This window comes from Phasianus colchicus, chromosome 2, assembly GCF_987193195.1.
Source record: "Phasianus colchicus chromosome 2, bPhaCol1.hap1.1, whole genome shotgun sequence".
NCBI lineage: Eukaryota > Metazoa > Chordata > Aves > Galliformes > Phasianidae > Phasianus > Phasianus colchicus.
Genome location: NC_143437.1, coordinates 104,345,604 through 104,364,195, shown reverse-complemented (window position 1 = coordinate 104,364,195; position 18,592 = coordinate 104,345,604). Strand labels below are relative to the sequence as shown.

At 64.7% G+C, this 18,592-nt stretch overlaps 2 protein-coding genes and 3 non-coding genes across 11 annotated transcripts; 4 read left to right on the top strand and 1 right to left on the bottom strand.

Annotated features, from left to right (window-relative positions):
• Positions 1-118: 118 nt before the first annotated feature.
• LOC116230696 (U1 spliceosomal RNA) lies at positions 119-282 on the top strand. The gene has a single exon (XR_004167295.2). It is a non-coding gene; the product is annotated as a U1 spliceosomal RNA (small nuclear RNA).
• Positions 283-765: 483 nt separating this feature from the next.
• On the bottom strand, positions 766-929 carry LOC116230693 (U1 spliceosomal RNA). Its single transcript, XR_004167293.1, has one exon. It is a non-coding gene; the product is annotated as a U1 spliceosomal RNA (small nuclear RNA).
• A 785-nt stretch (positions 930-1,714) lies between these two features.
• On the top strand, positions 1,715-1,878 carry LOC116241850 (U1 spliceosomal RNA). The gene has a single exon (XR_004169604.2). It is a non-coding gene; the product is annotated as a U1 spliceosomal RNA (small nuclear RNA).
• A 203-nt stretch (positions 1,879-2,081) lies between these two features.
• Positions 2,082-14,289, top strand: CAD (carbamoyl-phosphate synthetase 2, aspartate transcarbamylase, and dihydroorotase). Of its 4 annotated transcripts, XM_031595974.2 has the most exons (45): positions 2,082-2,256; positions 2,344-2,483; positions 2,807-2,936; positions 3,112-3,254; positions 3,322-3,463; positions 3,808-3,979; positions 4,063-4,248; positions 4,317-4,426; positions 4,812-4,957; positions 5,032-5,163; positions 5,244-5,477; positions 5,563-5,784; positions 6,027-6,215; positions 6,299-6,423; positions 6,509-6,642; positions 6,716-6,828; positions 6,906-7,156; positions 7,222-7,468; positions 7,548-7,646; positions 7,749-7,973; positions 8,041-8,223; positions 8,294-8,512; positions 8,597-8,764; positions 8,830-9,012; positions 9,080-9,184; positions 9,255-9,503; positions 9,629-9,710; positions 9,869-10,035; positions 10,132-10,296; positions 10,378-10,509; positions 10,586-10,787; positions 10,858-11,048; positions 11,112-11,252; positions 11,368-11,463; positions 11,531-11,672; positions 11,778-11,825; positions 12,193-12,237; positions 12,307-12,461; positions 12,539-12,613; positions 12,678-12,890; positions 12,978-13,103; positions 13,187-13,342; positions 13,410-13,511; positions 13,591-13,685; positions 14,141-14,289. In XM_031595974.2, the coding sequence occupies exons 1-45, from the start codon at positions 2,172-2,174 to the stop codon at positions 14,241-14,243; spliced, it is 6,768 nt and encodes a 2,255-aa protein (XP_031451834.2). In that variant the 5' UTR covers positions 2,082-2,171; the 3' UTR covers positions 14,244-14,289. The 4 variants fall into 4 exon arrangements, with proteins under 4 accessions (XP_031451834.2, XP_031451835.2, XP_031451836.2 ...); XM_031595975.2 differs by lacking the exon at positions 11,778-11,825; XM_031595976.2 differs by having other exon boundaries at positions 12,193-12,461.
• On the top strand, positions 14,285-18,532 carry MPV17 (mitochondrial inner membrane protein MPV17). 4 transcript variants are annotated; one of them, XM_031595977.2, is made up of 7 exons: positions 14,285-14,408; positions 16,195-16,310; positions 16,424-16,516; positions 16,681-16,776; positions 17,887-17,919; positions 18,014-18,066; positions 18,147-18,351. In XM_031595977.2, exons 1-7 carry the CDS (start codon positions 14,348-14,350, stop codon positions 18,214-18,216), a joined length of 522 nt encoding a protein of 173 aa, XP_031451837.1. In that variant the 5' UTR covers positions 14,285-14,347; the 3' UTR covers positions 18,217-18,351. The 4 variants fall into 4 exon arrangements, with proteins under 4 accessions (XP_031451837.1, XP_089992592.1, XP_089992594.1 ...); XM_090136466.1 differs by lacking the exon at positions 18,014-18,066 and having other exon boundaries at positions 18,147-18,532; XM_090136468.1 differs by lacking the exon at positions 18,014-18,066 and having other exon boundaries at positions 18,067-18,206.
• The last annotated feature ends 60 nt before the right edge of the window (positions 18,533-18,592 follow it).

The following is an 18,592-nucleotide window of genomic DNA, read 5'->3' as shown; positions in this document are numbered from 1 at the left end:
ATCTCGGAGCGGGGAGCGGGGCAGGACCTCGGCACAGGGCGGGGGATGGGGGCGCGGGTCGCCGTGCGGTGCGGGCCGGTGGCGGGGCGTGGGGAGCGGGGCGGAAGGGGAGGGAAGCATACTTACCTGGCAGGGGAGACACCATGATCAGGCAGGTGGTTTTCCCAGGGCGAGGCTCATCCCCTGCACTCCGGGTGTGCTGACCCCTGCGATTTCCCCAAATGCGGGAAACTCGACTGCATAATTTGTGGTAGTGGGGGACTGCGTTCGCGCTCTCCCCTGATTCATGTGGTCCAACGATAGAACAGAAATCCGTGTTGTTCTCCACGCTCGTACCGCGCTGTGTTATCCGTGTACAACCGATCCGTGTCGCGGTGCTGCCGGGCTCCCGCATCGTTCCGTTCCGCGCCCGCTCTGCTCGCTCTCTGCGGGAACGTTGCAGCGGCGGCGGGATCGGAAAAGAGCGAGCGGGGAACAGCCCGGCCGTGTCAGCGGAACGGGATCCGTCATCAGGCCGGAAGGCGCCGCGTGCGGGGCTGTGCGGGCGGCGGGAGAGCGGGGCGGGATGCTGAGGCATGCGGTGAGCGCGGGGTGGGGGCGAACGGGAACGGAGTGTTGAGTGGGAGATGAACCAGTGCGGAGGGACGGGAAACGGGCGGGGAAACAGCGAAGAGCGCGGGATGGAACGGCGGGCACAGAGAAGTCGAGCGCTGCCCTGAACGGGGAGAGAGAAAAAAACTCAGTCTGATGTTGTACCACATGAATCAGGGGAGAGCGCGAACGCAGTCCCCCACTACCACAAATTATGCAGTCGAGTTTCCCGCATTTGGGGAAATCGCAGGGGTCAGCACACCCGGAGTGCAGGGGATGAGCCTCGCCCTGGGAAAACCACCTGCCTGATCATGGTGTCTCCCCTGCCAGGTAAGTATGCTTCCCTCCCCTCCCGCCCCGCTCCCCACGCCGCGCCATCGGCCCGCACCGCACGGCGACCCGCGCCCCCAACCCCCGCCCTGTGCCGAGGTCCTGCCGCGCTTCCCGCTCCGAGATTCCCGCACGGAGGCACACGCTGTGCCCAGTGGCTCCACGCGCGTTCCGTTGCTGGTTTAATGCGCTCCCGGCATGCTGCGCGCTGAGCGATCTGCATCCTGATCTGCATGGCTCCGCCCACCCCACTTCCCACCCCAACACGCTCTCACGGCGCGCCGCTTTCCTTGGCCACGCCCCCACTCGCCGCACGGCCCCGCCCCTGGCACCCGGAAGCCAGTGGCCTCGCGCCACCTGTATGGTACTGCCGCACTTCCGCTACACCTCCACTTCCGTCCCGCCCCTCTGGTTGCGTTACCCCGCTCGGCGCTTGGGGGCGCTGTGGGTTGGCTGTCATCACCGGCTCTCGGTCAGTCAGCGCTTCGGAGCGGCGCTGTTGGGCAGACTGGCGGGAAGGGGCGGGGCCATGCAGATCAGGATGCAGATCAGGATGCAGATCAGGATGCAGATCAGGATGCAGATCAGTCCGCGCGCAGCATGCCGGGAGCGCTCTAAACCAGGAACGGAACGCGCGTGGAGCCACGTGGGCGCAGTGCGTGCCTCCGTGCGGGAATCTCGGAGCGGGAAGCGCGGCAGGACCTCGGCACAGGGCGGGGGTTGGGGGCGCGGGTCGCCGTGCGTTGCCGGCCGATGGCGGGGCGTGGGGAGCGGGGCGGGAGGGGAGGGAAGCATACTTACCTGGCAGGGGAGACACCATGATCAGGCAGGTGGTTTTCCCAGGGCGAGGCTCATCCCCTGCACTCCGGGTGTGCTGACCCCTGCGATTTCCCCAAATGCGGGAAACTCGACTGCATAATTTGTGGTAGTGGGGGACTGCGTTCGCGCTCTCCCCTGATTCATGTGGTACAATATCAGACTGAGTCGGTTCTTCCACTTGCGCACAAAGCATCCTCTCTCTCTCTACTTTCTATTCGCTCCCTGCTCCGTCCCGCGCCGCTCGTTTTTTTCTGCGCCCTTTTCCCGCCCGGCCGCGCGCTGATTGGTCAGTTTCTCTCGATGCCCCGCCCCTTCGTTTCTGGCCCCGCCCCCCCGCGCATCTCCCTCTCTCGGTACCCCGCCCCGCCCCTCCCGCACTCTCCGCGCTCCTCCGCCGCCGCCTCCCGCACTGCCCCGCACGTGGCACCGCCATGGGCCGCCTGGTGCTGCAGGACGGCTCCGTGCTGCGCGGCCGCGCCTTCGGGGCTACGGGCACGGCTGCCAGCGGGGAAGTGGGTGAGTGCGGCGGGACCGGATGCGGGAGGGGTGCGGGATGCGCGGGGACGCGCGTGGATCCCCCGCTCCGCGTTTTTCTCCCCGCAGTGTTCCAGACTGGCGTCGTGGGGTACCCCGAGGCGCTCACCGATCCCTCGTACGCGGCGCAGATCCTGGTGCTCACCTACCCGCTGGTGGGCAACTACGGCGTGCCCCGGGAGCGGCCGGGACCCTTCGGGCTCGGCACGGTGAGCGCCGGGCCCCCCGATCCCCGGGGCGAAGTCCTCCTCCCCCGCCCCCCACGCGGCTCTCGGGTGGGAGCGCCCCGCCGTGGGGCCGCGGATGGGGGCGGGGCCGCCGTGGGGCTGCCGGGGCTGTGGGTTTGCCCGGACTCCCCTCGGCGCCTGGGGTCGGTGTGGGGATGGGGGAAGTTGGGGGACAACCGGCGTGGGGCGGCGGTGCCGCTCTTGTGCTGTGGGGGTCCCCGCCTGGAAGCTCCCCCAGCCCTGCCCCGTGGCTCCGGGGCGAATTCCTGGGCTTTTGGCCACGTTCGCACCCCATCTCCCCGCAGTGGTTCGAGTCCAGCAAGATCCACGTGGCCGCGCTGGTGGTGGGCGAATGCTCGGAGACCCCCAGCCACTGGAGCGCTGCCCAATCCCTCGACCAATGGCTCAAGGAGCACAACGTCCCTGGGCTGGAAGGTGCGGCTGGGGGTCAGGGCCGTGGGGTCAGCGCTGGGGGTGGGCAGGGCTGGGGACACCTGGGGGCAGCGAGTTTGGAGCAGAGCTAAACTTGCATTGGGATCTGTGAAGCTGTGCCCTGTGGTGGTGAAGGTGCCATGAGACCGTGTGCCTCCATGTCACTGTGCACCCTTAGGTGTGGACACCCGTGCCCTCACCAAGAAGATCCGTGAAAAGGGCACGCTGCTGGGCAAGCTGCTGCCGGATGAGGCCCCAGAGGAGAGCATCCCCTTCCAGGACCCAAATGAGATGCACCTGGTGCAGGAGGTGTCCCTGAAGGTACGAGGTGGCTGGTCCCAGGCTGTGGGGGGGCGATGGGCCGGATTCCCACTTACCTTCTCTGTAGGAGCCGTGTGTATTTAACCCCGCTGGATCCCTGCGCATCACCGCTGTGGACTGCGGCCTGAAGCACAACCAGGTGCGGTGCCTCTGTGAGCGGGGGGCTGCCGTCACCGTGGTGCCATGGGACCATCCGCTGGACCCGGCTGGTAATGGGGCTCTGGGGTTGGAGGGTGGGTGTGGGGTAGGATCGGTGCGGGGGGCATTGGGGTGCCTCGTGCCAGAGGTCTGGGGTCCTTGGGGAGCCCCATCCTGCCCCATTCTGGGGGGTTTGGGCGTTGTGGTGTTACTCTCACTGGGGTTTATAAGGGAGGTGTGATGTGGGGATGCTCACTGTAACCTGATATGGGGCATCGTGGTGTGCTGTGAGCAGTGGGGTCAGTGATCCCTGTGCGACCCCATTTGGGAGCTGTGGGGCTGTGGTCCCTGCTGTGACTCCCTAAAGTGGGGAGGCCTATGGGGTCCCCAGCCTAACACTGCTGTCTGTGTGCAGACTTCGATGGGCTCTTCCTTAGCAACGGCCCTGGGGACCCACGGCTGTGCCAGCAGACAGTGGCCAACCTGCGTGCTGTGCTGGCCGCTGACCACCCCAAGCCCATCTTTGGGGTGTGCCTGGGCCACCAGCTGCTGGCCCTGGCCTTGGGCGCCCGCACCTACAAGATGAAGTGAGTGGGATTCCAACTCTGGGGGGATCCCGATGTTCAGTTGGGTGAGTGATGTTCTGTGCCCGCCTCCTCCCACCCCTCAGGTATGGGAACCGTGGGCACAACCAGCCATGTGTGCATGAGGACACGCAGCGCTGCTTCATCACGGCACAGAACCACGGCTTTGCGGTGGAGGCGGGCAGTCTGCCTCCTGGCTGGGCACCGCTCTTCACCAACGCCAACGATGGCTCCAACGAGGGGTTGGTGCACGAGCACAAACCCTTCTTCAGGTACGTGCAGGGTCGACCTGGTGTGGGGCTGGAGATGTGGGGTTGTATCTCACTTGGTGACCCTGCAGTGTGCAGTTCCACCCCGAGCACCGCGCTGGCCCCACGGACCTGGAGGGGCTTTTTGATGTCTTTGTGGAGGCGGCACGGGACCTGCAGAGAGGGGACAATGACAAAACAGGTGGGCATGGGGCTGGGGGAGATATGAGCCCCTCAGGGTTGGGGACAGCTGTGTGCAGTGTTGTGCCTGAGGTCAAGGCTTTGGGCTGGGGCCGTGCATGGGATTCTGTGCTCAAGGTCCTGGGGCAGGTGGAGATGCTTGGGGCCAGGGTTGGTGATTGCTCAGGGGCTGTGGTTGATGGGGCTTGGGGCCAGGGTTGGTGCTCAGGGTCTGGGCTGTGATTGGTGCTCAGGGCTAGGATTGTGCATGAGTGGCTGTAGGACTGGTGCTGGGGCACTGTGCTGTGTTTGCATCCACTGTGCTGGGTGCTGTGCGAGGCTGTGGGGCTGTCACAGGGCCACAGCATCCCTGCCCCACCCCACCCCATCCCATCTGATCCCTGCAGTGCGGCAGCGCCTACGGGATCTCCTGGCGTACAGCGAGGTGCCGGCAGCAGGGCTGGAGACAGCACGACCCCGCAAGGTGCTGATCCTGGGCTCCGGTGGACTCTCCATCGGGCAGGCGGGCGAATTTGACTACTCAGGGTCACAGGTGAGCATCCCTCAGACAGTTGGCAAACAGGGGCCTCTGTGTGGAGCTGATATCATTGTCCCCCCGACCTTCAGGCCATTAAAGCGCTTAAAGAGGAGAACATTCAAACGGTGCTCATCAACCCCAACATCGCCACGGTACAGACCTCCAAGGGGCTGGCAGACAAGGTGTACTTCCTGCCCATCACCCCTGAGTACGTCACCCAGGTGAGTGCTGCGAGGATGGCGGGGGCCGCTGTGGGGCCGCTGTGGGTCTGCACCTCACTGCCTTGTCCCCCATCCTGTAGGTGATCCGCAACGAGCGCCCTGATGGCGTGCTGCTGACCTTTGGTGGGCAGACAGCCCTCAACTGCGGTGTGGAGTTGACCAAAGGAGGCGTGCTGCAGCGATACCGCGTGCGTGTGCTGGGCACCCCTGTCGCTTCCATCGAGATGACAGAGGACCGCAAGGTCTTTGTGGAGAAGATGGAGGAGATCGGCGAGCATGTGGCGCCCAGCGAGGCTGCTGCTTCCCTGGAGCAGGTCTGGGGTTGCAGTATGGTGTGGGGCAGGATGGGGGCTGTCCCCAGGGGGTGCCACCCCTATGCTCACTCTGTGCTCTCTGCAGGCACAAGCGGCGGCCGAGCGGTTGGGGTACCCAGTGCTGGTGCGCTCGGCGTACGCCCTGGGGGGCCTGGGCTCCGGCTTCGCCTCCAGCCGGGAGGAGCTGGCAGCCCTGGTGAGCCAGGCCTTCACCCACACCTCCCAGGTGCTGGTGGACAAGTCGCTGAAGGGCTGGAAGGAGATTGAGTACGAGGTGGTGCGCGACGCCTACAACAACTGCGTCACGGTACAGCAGCAGTGCTGGGGGGTAGCGGGGGTTCCCTGGACCCTTTTCTTGTGCCAGCACAACTGCTATACGCTGGCACCGAGACCCTAGTGTGCCCTCAATGGGCGCTCAGGTCGTTGTGGTGCAGGGAGCTCCAGTGGTGTCTGGGGCAGGGAGAAGGTGGGGACCCCCAGTGAGGCTATCCTGGCGTATAGTGGGATGAGAAGCACAGGTGATGGACAACCAGTGCATCCCTGCCCCAGGTGTGCAACATGGAGAACCTGGACCCGCTGGGCATTCACACGGGTGAGTCCATCGTGGTGGCACCCAGCCAGACGCTCAACGACACCGAGTACTTCATGCTGCGCCACACCGCCATCAAGGTGGTGCAACACCTGGGCATCGTGGGCGAGTGCAACATCCAGTTCGCCCTGAACCCTGAGTCGGAGCAGGTGGACGCAGCGTGCTCCCCGTGTGCCCCCCCTGTGGTGGTGGTGGGGCCCTATCCGTGCTCATGGCACATTGCTTTTTGCAGTACTACATCATCGAGGTGAACGCACGGCTCTCCCGCAGCTCAGCACTGGCCAGCAAGGCCACAGGCTATCCACTGGCCTATGTTGCAGCCAAGCTGGCGCTGGGCATCCCACTCCCTGTCCTCAGGTAATAATGTCACCGTGGGGGCACGGGGCACAGCTTAGCTGTGTTGTGGGTTCCGTGTGCCAACACTGTCCCATGTGCTGTGCAGAAACTCTGTCACCAACTCCACCACCGCCAACTTCGAGCCTAGCCTGGACTACTGCGTGGTGAAGATCCCACGCTGGGATCTCAGCAAATTCCTGCGTGTCAGCACCAAGATCGGTAGCTCCATGAAGAGCGTGGGTGAGTGCAGTGGGGCAGCCTGGAGTGGCATGGGGCAGCCTGTGAGGCTCCATCCGCTCACAGCCTCCCGCAGGGGAGGTGATGGCCATCGGCAGGAACTTCGAGGAAGCCTTCCAGAAGGCGCTGCGGATGGTGGATGAGAACTGCGTGGGCTTTGACCACACGGTGAAGCCGGCGTCAGACGTGGTGAGCGCTGGGGCTCAGCACGGTGTGTGGGTCAGGCGTGTGAGAGGCTGCGCCCCGCTCACCCCTTGGCCCCCCAGGAGCTGGAGACACCGACAGACAAGCGCATCTTCGTGCTGGCTGCCGCGCTGCGCGCTGGATATTCCATCGAGCGCCTCTATGAGCTGACCAAGATCGACCGCTGGTTCCTGCACAAGATGAAGAACATCACGGATCACGCGGCGCGGCTGGAGGCGTTCCGCGGCGAGCAGAGCACCATGCCGCCTGCTGTTCTGCGCCGTGCCAAGCAGCTTGGCTTCTCTGACAAGCAGGTGGCCCTGGCCGTGCTCAGGTGAGGGGGGTGGCCCCCCTACCCTGCTGCTGCCCCACGGCCGGCGCTCACCCTGCCCCTTGCAGCACCGAGCTGGCCGTGCGGAAGATGCGGCGTGACCTGGGCATCCTGCCGGTGGTGAAGCAGATCGACACGGTGGCGGCCGAGTGGCCGGCACAGACCAACTACCTCTACCTGACCTACAATGGTGCTGAGCACGACCTGCCCTTCCACCAGCCCCACGTTATGGTCATTGGCTCTGGTGTTTACCGCATCGGCAGCTCTGTTGAGTTTGACTGGTGCGCTGTCGGCTGCATCCAGGAGCTGCGCAAGGTGGGCTGGGGTTGGTGGGATGTAGGGAAGAGTGGGGCTGGGGCTGTCCCTGGCCTCACTGCGTTGCTCTGCCCTACAGATGGGCTTCAAGACCATCATGGTGAACTACAATCCTGAGACTGTGAGCACTGACTATGACATGTGTGACCGCCTCTACTTTGATGAGATCTCCTTTGAGGTGAGTGGATGAGGGCTGCATGCCGCGGGGCAGGAAGTCTCAGAAGCTGCCCCAAAGGGATGGGGGCTGCGCAGCCCCCTCCCAGCCAGCCCCATGCCACAGGTGGTGATGGATATCTACGAGCTGGAGAACCCCGAGGGTGTCATCCTGTCAATGGGCGGCCAGCTGCCCAACAACATCGCCATGGCGCTGCACCGGCAACAGTGCCGCATCCTGGGCACCTCCCCTGAGGCCATCGACTCAGCTGAGAACCGCTTCAAGTTCTCACGCCTGCTGGACACCATTGGCATCAGCCAGCCGCTCTGGAAGGAGCTCTCCGACATGGAGGTGAGTGCAAGGCTGCCCGGGGCTGTGCCCCCCAACACAACCCACTGAGCCGTGTGTCTCCCTGCAGTCGGCCAAGCACTTCTGCTGCACCGTGGGCTACCCCTGCGTGGTGCGGCCTTCCTACGTGCTGAGCGGCGCTGCCATGAACGTCGCCTACTCAGACAGTGACTTGGAGAAGTTCCTGAGCAATGCCGTGGCCGTGTCCAAGGAGCAGCCCGTTGTCATCTCCAAGTTCATTCAGGAGGCCAAGGTTGGATGTGGTTCCTGCGCTGCGCTGGAGCTGTGGCAGGATGGAGCTGTGACAGTGTGCCTGCTCACAGGAGATCGACGTGGATGCGGTGGCTTGTGACGGCGTGGTGGTGGCCATTGCCATCTCTGAGCACGTGGAGAACGCTGGAGTGCACTCAGGAGATGCCACACTGGTGACTCCCCCACAAGACATCACGCCTAAGACTCTGGAGCGCATCAAGGCCATTGTTCACGCCATCGGGCAGGAGCTGCAGGTCACCGGGCCCTTCAACCTGCAGCTTATCGCCAAGGTACTGGGGAGGGCAGAGCCATGCTGGGAGGCACTGAGCACCCTGCAGCCTCAGGACGCGCCTCACACCATCCCCTCTCTGCAGGATGACCAGCTGAAGGTGATCGAGTGCAACGTGCGTGTGTCGCGCTCCTTCCCTTTCGTCTCCAAGACGCTGGGAGTGGACCTGGTGGCCCTGGCCAGCCAGGTGATCATGGGTGAGGATGTGCAGCCCGTAGGGCTGATGACAGGCACAGGCATCGTCGGTGTCAAGGTGAGCTGGAGCCAGCAATGGGGTGGGGGCTGTGTTGGGTGGCTGCTGAACCCCTGTGCCCGCAGGTGCCACAGTTTTCCTTCTCACGCCTGGCGGGTGCTGACGTGGTGCTGGGTGTGGAGATGACAAGCACGGGTGAGGTGGCGTGCTTTGGGGAGAACCGCTGCGAGGCGTACCTCAAGGCCATGCTCAGCACCGGTTTCAAGATCCCCAAGAAGAACATCCTGCTTACCATTGGCAGCTACAAGGTGCGTGGGGTGCCGGGGTTGGGTCGGGTACCCCAAATACACTTTGACCCCTGCGGTGCTGTTACAGAACAAGAGTGAGCTGCTGCCCACCGTGCGGACTCTGGAGAGCCTTGGCTACAATCTGTATGCCAGCCTTGGCACTGCTGACTTCTACACTGAGCATGGCATCAAGGTGGGAGCTCAGGGTTTGGTGGGGAGGTCCATGGTGCCGGCACGGAGTGATGACGGTGGCACTGCTGCAGGTGATGGCAGTGGATTGGCACTTCGAGGAGGCAGACAACACTGAAGCAGGTGCCCGTGAGACACAGCGCAGCATCCTGGACTACCTGGCAGAGAACCACTTTGAGATGGTCATCAACCTCTCCATGCGCAATTCTGGGGGCCGCAGGCTCTCCTCCTTTGTCACCAAGGGGTACCGCACGCGGCGCCTGGCTGTCGACTATTCTGTGCCACTCATCATTGACATCAAGTGCACCAAGCTCTTCGTAGAGGTAGGGTGGGCATGGCATGGAGAGCTCCACTGGATGATGTTGTGGAGTCCGGGCAGGCATCCTCCTGGCCCTGCCTCGTTCGCCCATGGTGGATGTGCCCAGCCTGATGATGTCTGTGCCTGCAGGCACTGGGCCAGATTGGAGCTGCCCCACCACTCAAGATGCACGTGGACTGCATGACATCCCAGAAACTGATCCGCCTGCCAGGTTCGAGGGCTGGGGTTGACATGAGGCTGGGGTTGTGCCCCACAGAGCAGCCGTGGGATCAGAGATGTTCCACTCTGCTGCCTCCTCTCCATGTCCACCATATCCCCATGCCCAACCTGCTTCCCCAGTGCTTCCACACTGATGTTTGCCATCCCCAGGGCTGATCGATGTCCATGTGCACCTGCGTGAGCCGGGTGCCACACACAAGGAGGACTTCTCCTCGGGCACTGCAGCTGCCCTGGCCGGGGGTGTCACCATGGTGTGTGCTATGCCCAACACCAGCCCCGCCATCACCGACGCTGCCTCCTTCGCCCTGGCGCAGAAGGTGAGTGGGGAGCTGGTGTGGCCATGTCCCCTCCCCATGAGGCCTGCAGGAGGTCAGCCTCTACCGTGCTGAGCCCACTGCATTCCCTCCCCACAGCTGGCCGAGGCCGGGGCACGCTGTGACTTTGCCCTGTTCCTGGGTGCATCGGCGGAGAATGCGGGCTCACTGGGTGCCCTGGCTGCAGCAGCAGCAGGGCTGAAGCTGTACCTCAACGACACCTTCTCCAGCCTGCGCATGGATGATGTGTCGCTGTGGATGGAGGTGAGCTGCTGCTGGAAGGGGGGTGGGGATTGCAGGGGGTCCCGATGCTGGCCCAACACCCATTGCTTCGTGTCTCTGCAGCACTTCCAGCAGTGGCCACGGCATTTACCCATCGTGGCCCATGCGGAGGGGCAGACGGTGGCTGCTGTCCTGATGGTGGCACAGCTGCACCAGCGCCCCGTGCACATCTGCCACGTGGCACGCAGGGAGGAGGTGAGCAGAGAGCTGGGTCCCCCTCCTGTGGCTCGTGAGGCGTGTTGGGGGCTACCCCTCACTGTGCCCCCTCCAGATCCTCCTCATCAAGGCGGCCAAGCAGAAGGGGATCCCAGTGACATGTGAGGTGGCCCCACACCACCTCTTCCTGTGCCAAGATGACCTGGGGCGCCTTGGGGAAGGCTGTGGTGCTGTGCGCCCAGCGCTGGGCACCTCCCAGGATCTGGAGGCCCTCTGGGACAACATGGACACCATCGACTGCTTCGCCACTGACCACGGTGAGCGCTTGTGGGCACAGGGCAGAGATGAGTGGGGCCAAGCATTGTGGTAACAATCCCCACCCTGCAGCCCCCCACACACTGGAGGAGAAGCAAGGCCCCAAGCCGCCCCCTGGCTTCCCTGGGCTGGAGACCATGCTGCCTCTGCTGCTGACTGCTGTCTCTGAGGGGCGGCTGACGGTGGAGGATATCATCCTGCGCCTCTATGAGAACCCCCGCAAGATCTTTGGGCTGCCAGCACAGGAGGACACCTACGTGGAGGTGGGTCACTGTTCCACTGCCTACCCCACAGCCAGCCCCAGACTCTGACCACTCTCCCTGCAGGTGGACTTGGAGCAAGAGTGGGTCATCCCCGAGCGCACTGCATTTTCCAAGGCACAGTGGACACCTTTTGAGGGCAGGAATGTGAAGGGGACAGTGCGCAGGGTGGTGCTGCGCGGGGAGGTCGCCTACATTGATGGGCAGGTGGGAACCAAGTGCCACTCTCCATGCTGCTCCCCTACATCCAGGGGTCCCCGAGCACCAACTCCCCTCAGCTAAGGGTCTCTGGGCACTGATCACTCTCTGTCTGTGGCCACAGGTCCTGGTGCCCCCCGGCTACGGGCAGGATGTGAGGAAGTGGCCCATGGGAGCTGTGCTGGCACCGCTCGTGCCCCCCACCAAGGAGATCGTGAAGGTAACGGGGTGCAGGGTGCCAGGGGGGCACAACCCGTGCCGTGCTCCAGCTCATCCTCTCTCTGCAGACCCCCGAGCGGCCCCGGCACGCAGCGGTGGGTGAGACGCTGCGCAGCCGAGCCTCCAGCCCACGCCGTGCCGGCCCCGTGCCTGAGGGCCGCTTCCACCTCCCGCCCCGCATCCACCGTGCCTCTGACCCTGGTCTGCCAGGTGAGGGGGGCACAGCGCGGCGCGGGGGGACAGCGTGCATGTGGCCGTGTGGGAGCCGTGTCGGGGCCGGGTGCCGCGCTGACCCTGCCCTTGTGTCCCGTTCAGCGTTCCGGAGGCTGGGAGCCGCGCACCGCCCGGGCGCCCGAGGCACCGGTAATGTTGGGGGGGACTCACTCAGCCCCGCGTTATGGCACTATAAGCGCAGCCGATGAGTGCAGCCCCCCCCAGGTGCCGCGCCAGCCCCGGGCCCCTGTGCTGCTTTTGCGAAGGGCTGAGTCCTTGGGACGGGGCACAGCGGTGCTCCCCTCCCGCTCAGCCCCAGCCCGCCTGGCACCTCGGGGCCCTGTGCCTCCCACGATCAGGGCTGCGTCCCATTGGGTTCCATGGGGTGCATGCGGGGCACAGCGCGGGGGCTTGACCCAGCTCGTTTTGGGGCAAGCATCACTGTAGCGTCGCGTCTGTGGTGCTGAGGGGGCCAGGAGCTCTGCGCTCTAATGCTGCCTTCCCCTCTCATGCTCAGCTGAGGACACACGGGAGAAGGCTGGCAGGAGGGTGGCAGAGGCAGGTGAGTACCGGGGGCTGGGAGCTCTGCGTGCTTCCTGTGTGGGCTCACTGTGTGCTCCTGGTGCCATAGATGCGACGGCCACTCAGGACAGCCACCCCCACCTGTCGGGCCCCTTCCCACGCCAGGCGTCCCCCCAAGGTGTGCCCCATTTCCCCACCTCACCGCTGCTGCACCCCCTGGTTGGGCAGCACATCCTCTCCGTGCGGCAGTTCTCCAAGGAGCAGGTGGGTGCCAGGTGGACACGGGGTGGGGGGGGAGGTCTCCATGCTGGGTGCCCCCTCTGAGCCACATCTCCCCGCAGATGTCACATCTGTTCAATGTGGCACACACCCTGCGCATGCTGGTGCAAAAGGAGCGCAGTTTGGACATCCTCAAGGTGAGCAGGGAGCGAACGCTGCGTGCCCCACACCCCTCCCCACGCCTGACACCACGTCCTGCAGGGCAAAGTGATGGCATCCATGTTCTACGAGGCGAGCACGCGCACCAGCAGCTCCTTTGCGGCCGCCATGTGCCGGCTGGGCGGCTCTGTGGTGTCATTCTGCGAGGCCACCTCCTCGGTGCAGAAGGGCGAGTCGCTGGCTGACTCTGTGCAGACCATGTGCTGCTATGCCGACGTCCTGGTGCTGCGGCACCCCCAGCCTGGAGCTGTGGAGGTGAGCGGGAGGGCTGCTTCCTACCACGTGGCAGTGCTCTGGTGCCGTCAGCATACGTATTTCACTCTTGGCCCACTCTGTGCCCAGCTGGCCGCCACACACTGCCGCAAGCCTGTGATTAATGCTGGTGATGGAGTGGGCGAGCACCCGACGCAGGCGCTGCTGGACATCTTCACCATCCGTGAGGAGCTGGGCACCGTCAATGGCATGACGGTGAGATGCTGTATGCCGTGCTGTGGGCTGCTAGGTGCCGTGCTGGGCCGTGCCCTGGGTCATGCTGACGGCTCTCCCCGCAGATCACCATGGTGGGTGACCTGAAGCACGGGCGCACGGTGCACTCGCTGGCCCGCCTGCTCACGCAGTACCGTGTCCACCTGCGCTACGTCACACCCCGCGGCCTCGGCATGCCACCCGACATCGCTGCCTTCGTGGCTTCCAAGGGCATCTCGCAGGTGAGGAATGGAGCTGGGGCTGTGGGGCTCTGCCCACCCTATGGCCCCGCTGATAGTGCTGCCCCAGGAGGAGTTTGGGAGCATTGAGGAGGCGCTGCCCGACACCGACGTGCTCTATATGACCCGCATCCAGCGGGAACGTTTTGAGAGTGCTGAGGAGTACGAGGCTGTGAGTGCAGGCTGGGTGGAGGGCTGGGTGGAGGGCTGGGAGGGTCCCCACCCCCTTGCTCAGGGCTGTGGCTCCACAGTGCTTCGGGCAGTTCATTCTCACACCGCACATCATGACGAGGGCCAAGGAGAAGATGGTGGTGATGCACCCCATGCCCCGTGTCAACGAGATCAGGTGGGGTTGAGGTGGGCAGTCTTGTGGGAGGGTTATGGAGTCCTGGAATGCGGGAGGAATGGTAGGAAGGGAGATAGGGGCTTGGGGGGAGGAGAGAAGGGATGCAAGGTTTGGATGCTGTCCAGGTGAGGAAGAATGGGATAAAGGGGGGGGGATGCAACCAGGTGGTGGGGTCCTTGGGGCAGCAGGGGATCAGGGCTGGGTTGTGGGGGAACAGGGAAGGGTCCTGTCCCGGTGGGGAGGGAAATGTGAGATGACGGGATAAATGGGGTCTGAATGTGGGGGCCTGGGGCGAGGGGATCGCATACAGCTGGGGTCCTGCGGGCAAACGGTGGGAATAGGGGCTGCGGAGGGGGGGGAATTAGTTTCTATCCAGACCTCCTCGCTGCCCGGGCCCTGGAAGGGAGGGGGGGGGGGGGGGGGAAAACCTCCCGGTACTGACGTCACATCCGCAGCGTGGAGGTGGACTCGGACCCGCGCGCCGCGTACTTCCGGCAGGCAGAGCAGGGCATGTACGTGCGGATGGCGCTGCTGGCCACCGTGCTGGGCCGCTACTGACGACAATAAACTGCGACGGGGCACCGCCTCGCTTCAGCCAATCGTGTGCCGCGCTGGGGTGTGCGTCATCATTCCGCGCCGTGTCACGTGGCCATGTGGGCGGCATGGCGGCGCTGCGGCGGCTCCTGGCGCGGCGGCCCGGGGCCGTGCAGGCGCTGACCGCCGGTAAGGGCCCGGCTCGCCCCCCTCTGCACCGCACGACGACTCCGTGGGCCGGGGGGTGCCGGTAGTGGTGGGGCCTTGGGGATGGGAGGAGCTGTAGGGGCCTTGGGTCTGATCGGCCCCGGCGCCTGGGCCTGCAGAGGGCTTTCCCCGGCGGCCGCCCCGGGCTCCGTCGGCCGCTCCTTGGTCCGTTCCGTGTCCTCTGGGGCCCCTCCGTGTCCAGGACGGGCGATGCCGCGAGCCCAGAGCACCCTCCACCTTTCCGGGTGGATCCCCGCATGTAGCCCTGAGCCCACTGAAACACGCTTCCCCGGAATGGGGAGTTGGGGGATGGGAGCGCCTCCAGCCTCCGCTGCCCATCCCCCCCGTTCCCCGTGGGGTGACGGCACCGTCTCTGCTGCCAGCCGCTGCTGGGGGTGGTGCCAGGCGCTGGGGCTGTGCCAGGCCACCTCACCGTTCCCTTTGTTATTTTTATCTCCTCTGATGGAATTCACTGCCTGGCACCCGCTGTGGGGCTGTGCCGCCGCGATGTTCCTCCGTGTCCTGGAGGAGGGCCAGGCAGAGCCGGGGGGGCTCACGCTGAGCACACGCTGCAGTTTGAGACTTGCTCTGGGCTCCTCTTCACCGTTGCTTCTCCCCACTGGAGCTGACTCTTCTGCAGTGTGGGGCAGCCCCTGAGCTGACTGTGGGAGTGCGCAGCCCTCGGTGCTGATTGGGATTTGGTGGCCAAGGAGGGGCTCAGTCCTTGTGTCTGGGCACACCTGAAGGACTGCAGCCCCCCACGTTCCAGCCCTGAGCTCCGGTCCCGCTGTGCAGCTGAGATGTTCCCCCAGCATAGAGCTGCAGCCGGGGCCAGGCCGGGGACATTTCCTGGCAGCTGCTTGCACTGGGGGCAGCCAGCAGTGGTGAGAGCTGCGGGGCAGCACTTTACCTCCTGCAGGCTGGGCTGGGGGCCAGCATGCCAGCAGAGCCTGAATCCGGCGGCGGCGGCAGCAGCACGTGCCCGCAATGGTGACCTGGTGACCTCTGCCTGCAGTGAGCAGCCCTGCAGCCAGCGAGGCCCACGGGGGCTGCCTACACTGTGCCCTACTTAGGCTTGAGTGCGCTCCAGGGCCCTTGGCTGCAGCGCGTGGGAGCGGTAGATTCAGCAAGCAGGGCCTGGGGGGACTGGGGGATACAGCAGTGGACTCGTTATGGGTTTGGGTCAGGATCACTGTCACCAGACCCTCCTGGGCCACCCCAGCTGCATAGCCTGTCCCTTGCCCGTCAGGGTGGGAGCACATTCTGGGGGTTGCATCCCCCCATGGATGAATTCATGCTGGGTGCACATTGCTCTGGCTGTGACCTTAGGCTGGAGTCTGCTCTGTGAGAGGCTGCAGGGGCTGACATTGGGGGTGCTCCAAGTTCTCAAGAAGGGAGCAGAAGCATGAGGGCTGGAGCACTGCCTGGGAGTGCTGGGAGTGAGCATGGAACCCACAAGGCTGGGGCACAGAGTGCTGAGCCAAGGGAGTTGCGTCGAAGAGGTCAGGAGGGCAGGACGGGGCGGGGACTGCCAAAGACCTGCTGAGCTGCACCCCACTGAGGGCGTGGGCACGCAGCTAAATCCTGCACACTGATATGGAAACACTGCTCCGAACTGTGCCAACGGCCAGGAGGAACCAGGAGTAGTTCTGGCACCAAGCAAGAAACGGCACAACTGGGGATCAGCTACTTGTGAGGCTGGGGGCTGTGCTCGGGCAGGACCCACACCCCCTCCCCGCTGCCCTCCTGAGCTCCAGGCCGGTTGCAGGGGCACTGATGGGAGCCGGCGATGTGATCGCACAGCAGCTGGTGGAGCGGCGCGGGCTGCACGGGCACCACAGCCAACGCACCCTGAAAATGACAGCCATTGGCTTCTGCTTTGTGGTGAGTGCTGATGTGGGGGGCACACGTGTCAAGCTGTGGTGTGGGCAGGTGGCTGCCCAGCTCTGTGGGCACCACACTGCCCAGGCACCGTGCTCAGCACGCAGCTCTCGCAGGGCCCCGTTGTGGGCGGGTGGTACAGGATCCTGGACCGGCTCATCCCAGGGGCCACGAAAGCCGTGGCCGTAAAGAAGATGATGCTGGACCAGGTCAGTGCTACGTGGGTGTGGGGATGGGGCGGCAGGACGGTGCTGCCTCCCTCCTGCTGCTGCTCTCGGGTGCTCCCAGATTTGCAGGCCCCATTCCTACAGCTGTGTGCCGGGGGCTCTGGGCACTTCAGGGCCTCAGCCAGGCTCCTGCTGCTTTCTTGCAGGGCGCCTTTGCACCGTGCTTCCTCGGCTGCTTCCTCGCCATCACCGGGGTGATGAACGGACTGTCGGTGGAGCAGAACTGGGCCAAGATCCAGCAGGTGCGTGCCTGCCCCAACCAGCTTGGGGCTGTTGGGGCCAGGATGCCTGTTTGGCTCTAACATTCATGGTGCTGGGTTTGCCCCTGACCTGTCAGCTCCCTGCTGCCCTCGTGGCTGTTGTGTCCCCAGCCCAGAGCTGGCTGCTGCTGCTGCCCCACTGCTGGGGTGGGGTGTTGATGGCTTTGGGATACAGAGCAGCCACTGTGGGGCCAGACACAGATTGGTGCTTGGTGCAGCATCTTACAGGAGGCGACAAGTGCAGGAGTGGGACACGCTGTGGGGTCCCACATGGGCTGGATGCAGTGCCCCCAGCTCCCTGTATGCCATCTGTCCCCTCTCCTGGCCACGTCTCAGAGCCATTACTGAGATGGTTCCCATTAGCAGCGATTGCTGGAACCCAGTGCAGGCGCTGAGTCAGCGCGGCCGGAGGGTGACTCACCGGGGAGCGGGTGCCCACCCGCCATGGGACACAGCATGAGGGGATGAGGGGTGCTCACTCATCTGCCGGGGTGCAGCATACGGTGCCTCGGGGCTGTGGGTGAGATCCCCACCCTGCAGGCTGTAACTGGAGCGAGGTGCCCCAGGTGAGCTGGGAGCCTCAGGCTCTGCTCTGGGGACACCTTCACCCCCATTTGGGGCACATCTGCTTCTCCCCACGTAGAGGGAGCGTCACAGCGCATCCATCACCCCAGCGCTCGCTCTCCCCGTTCTGGGCCGCCGGCCAGTGCCGGGATGAGGCCGGATCCCGGCTGAGTCACAGCCAGGCTGGGCAAGGGGACGGGCGGCGTGCTGTGCTCCCCCCTTGTCCCTGACATCTGTGACCCTGGAGGGCTGCACCAGGGCTGGTGGCAGGAGCTGTGCCCCAGACCTGCTGCAGGGCTCCTGGCTACCTCCTGCCCCCATGCTGCCACCACTCCCAGCCCTACATGGGCACGTCAGGGGAAGGGGGACCTGCTGTGTGCCCAGTCTGGGGGGACTACGGCCCCTGCCTGCTGCATGCTGGGTCACAGCTGTCCCTGCACTGCTCCTCTGCTCTCAACTGTGCCGGGCTGTGTGGGGTAGTGTGGTTACAGGGCTGTTCCCTGTGCTCATGGCCTCTACGTTCCCTAGGACTATGTGGATGCACTGCTCACCAACTACTGTGTAAGTGCTGAGGATGGAATCCTCGGTTGGATTCCCTGATCCTGTGGCACAGAGCCGCCTGTGGCCCCTCATATCACTCCTCCCCTCTGCCCAGATTTGGCCGCCGGTGCAGATCGCCAATTTCTACTTCGTCCCTCTGGTCCACAGGTAGTAGCATGGCTCCATGGCCCCATGGATCCCGTTCCCCATGGCTGTGACTGCTGACCCATCCATCTCTCTGTTCCTAGGCTGGCCGTCGTGCAGTGTGTTGCCATTGTTTGGAACTGCTACCTGTCCTGGAAAGCAAACCGGCTTTGAGGGGGGGGGGGGGGAAGCCGTGCTCCAGGTGCCCCCACCCACCACCTCTGGGGTCTCGGCCAATGAGCGTGTGTGGGGCTGGAGCACCGTGCAGTCCCCCACAGGGATGTTATGGCAGTGATGACCCCGTGGGGCTGTGAGACCGCTCTGTCCATGCTCCGTGCCCTGCCCAGCACGTGGGGTGCTCCGTCCTTCCCCAGCCTCGCTGCTGGCTCAAACCCCACGTGTGACAGTGCGATCGCTACAGTACCTCCACCCAGACTCGTGTCGGGACCCTCAGGAGCACCCAATAAATGCACCGCTCCGCTGCCCCTGGCAACGTGTGAATTCTCGCTCCCCCGCCTCCCCGTAGCGTTTTGGGGACGGGGGTTCAGCC

Coding starts and splice junctions, on each gene's coding strand:
- CAD (XM_031595976.2), top strand. CDS start 2,172: ATGGGCCGCCTGGTGCTGCAGGACGGCTCCGTGCTGCGCGGCCGCGCC. Junction 4,427..4,811: donor AGGGGACAATGACAAAACAG/GTGGGCATGGGG, acceptor TGATCCCTGCAG/TGCGGCAGCGCCTACGGGAT. Junction 13,104..13,186: donor GCACCGTCAATGGCATGACG/GTGAGATGCTGT, acceptor CTCTCCCCGCAG/ATCACCATGGTGGGTGACCT.
- MPV17 (XM_090136466.1), top strand. CDS start 14,348: ATGGCGGCGCTGCGGCGGCTCCTGGCGCGGCGGCCCGGGGCCGTGCAG. Junction 14,409..16,194: donor CGTGCAGGCGCTGACCGCCG/GTAAGGGCCCGG, acceptor GGCCGGTTGCAG/GGGCACTGATGGGAGCCGGC. Junction 16,777..17,886: donor ACTGGGCCAAGATCCAGCAG/GTGCGTGCCTGC, acceptor TACGTTCCCTAG/GACTATGTGGATGCACTGCT.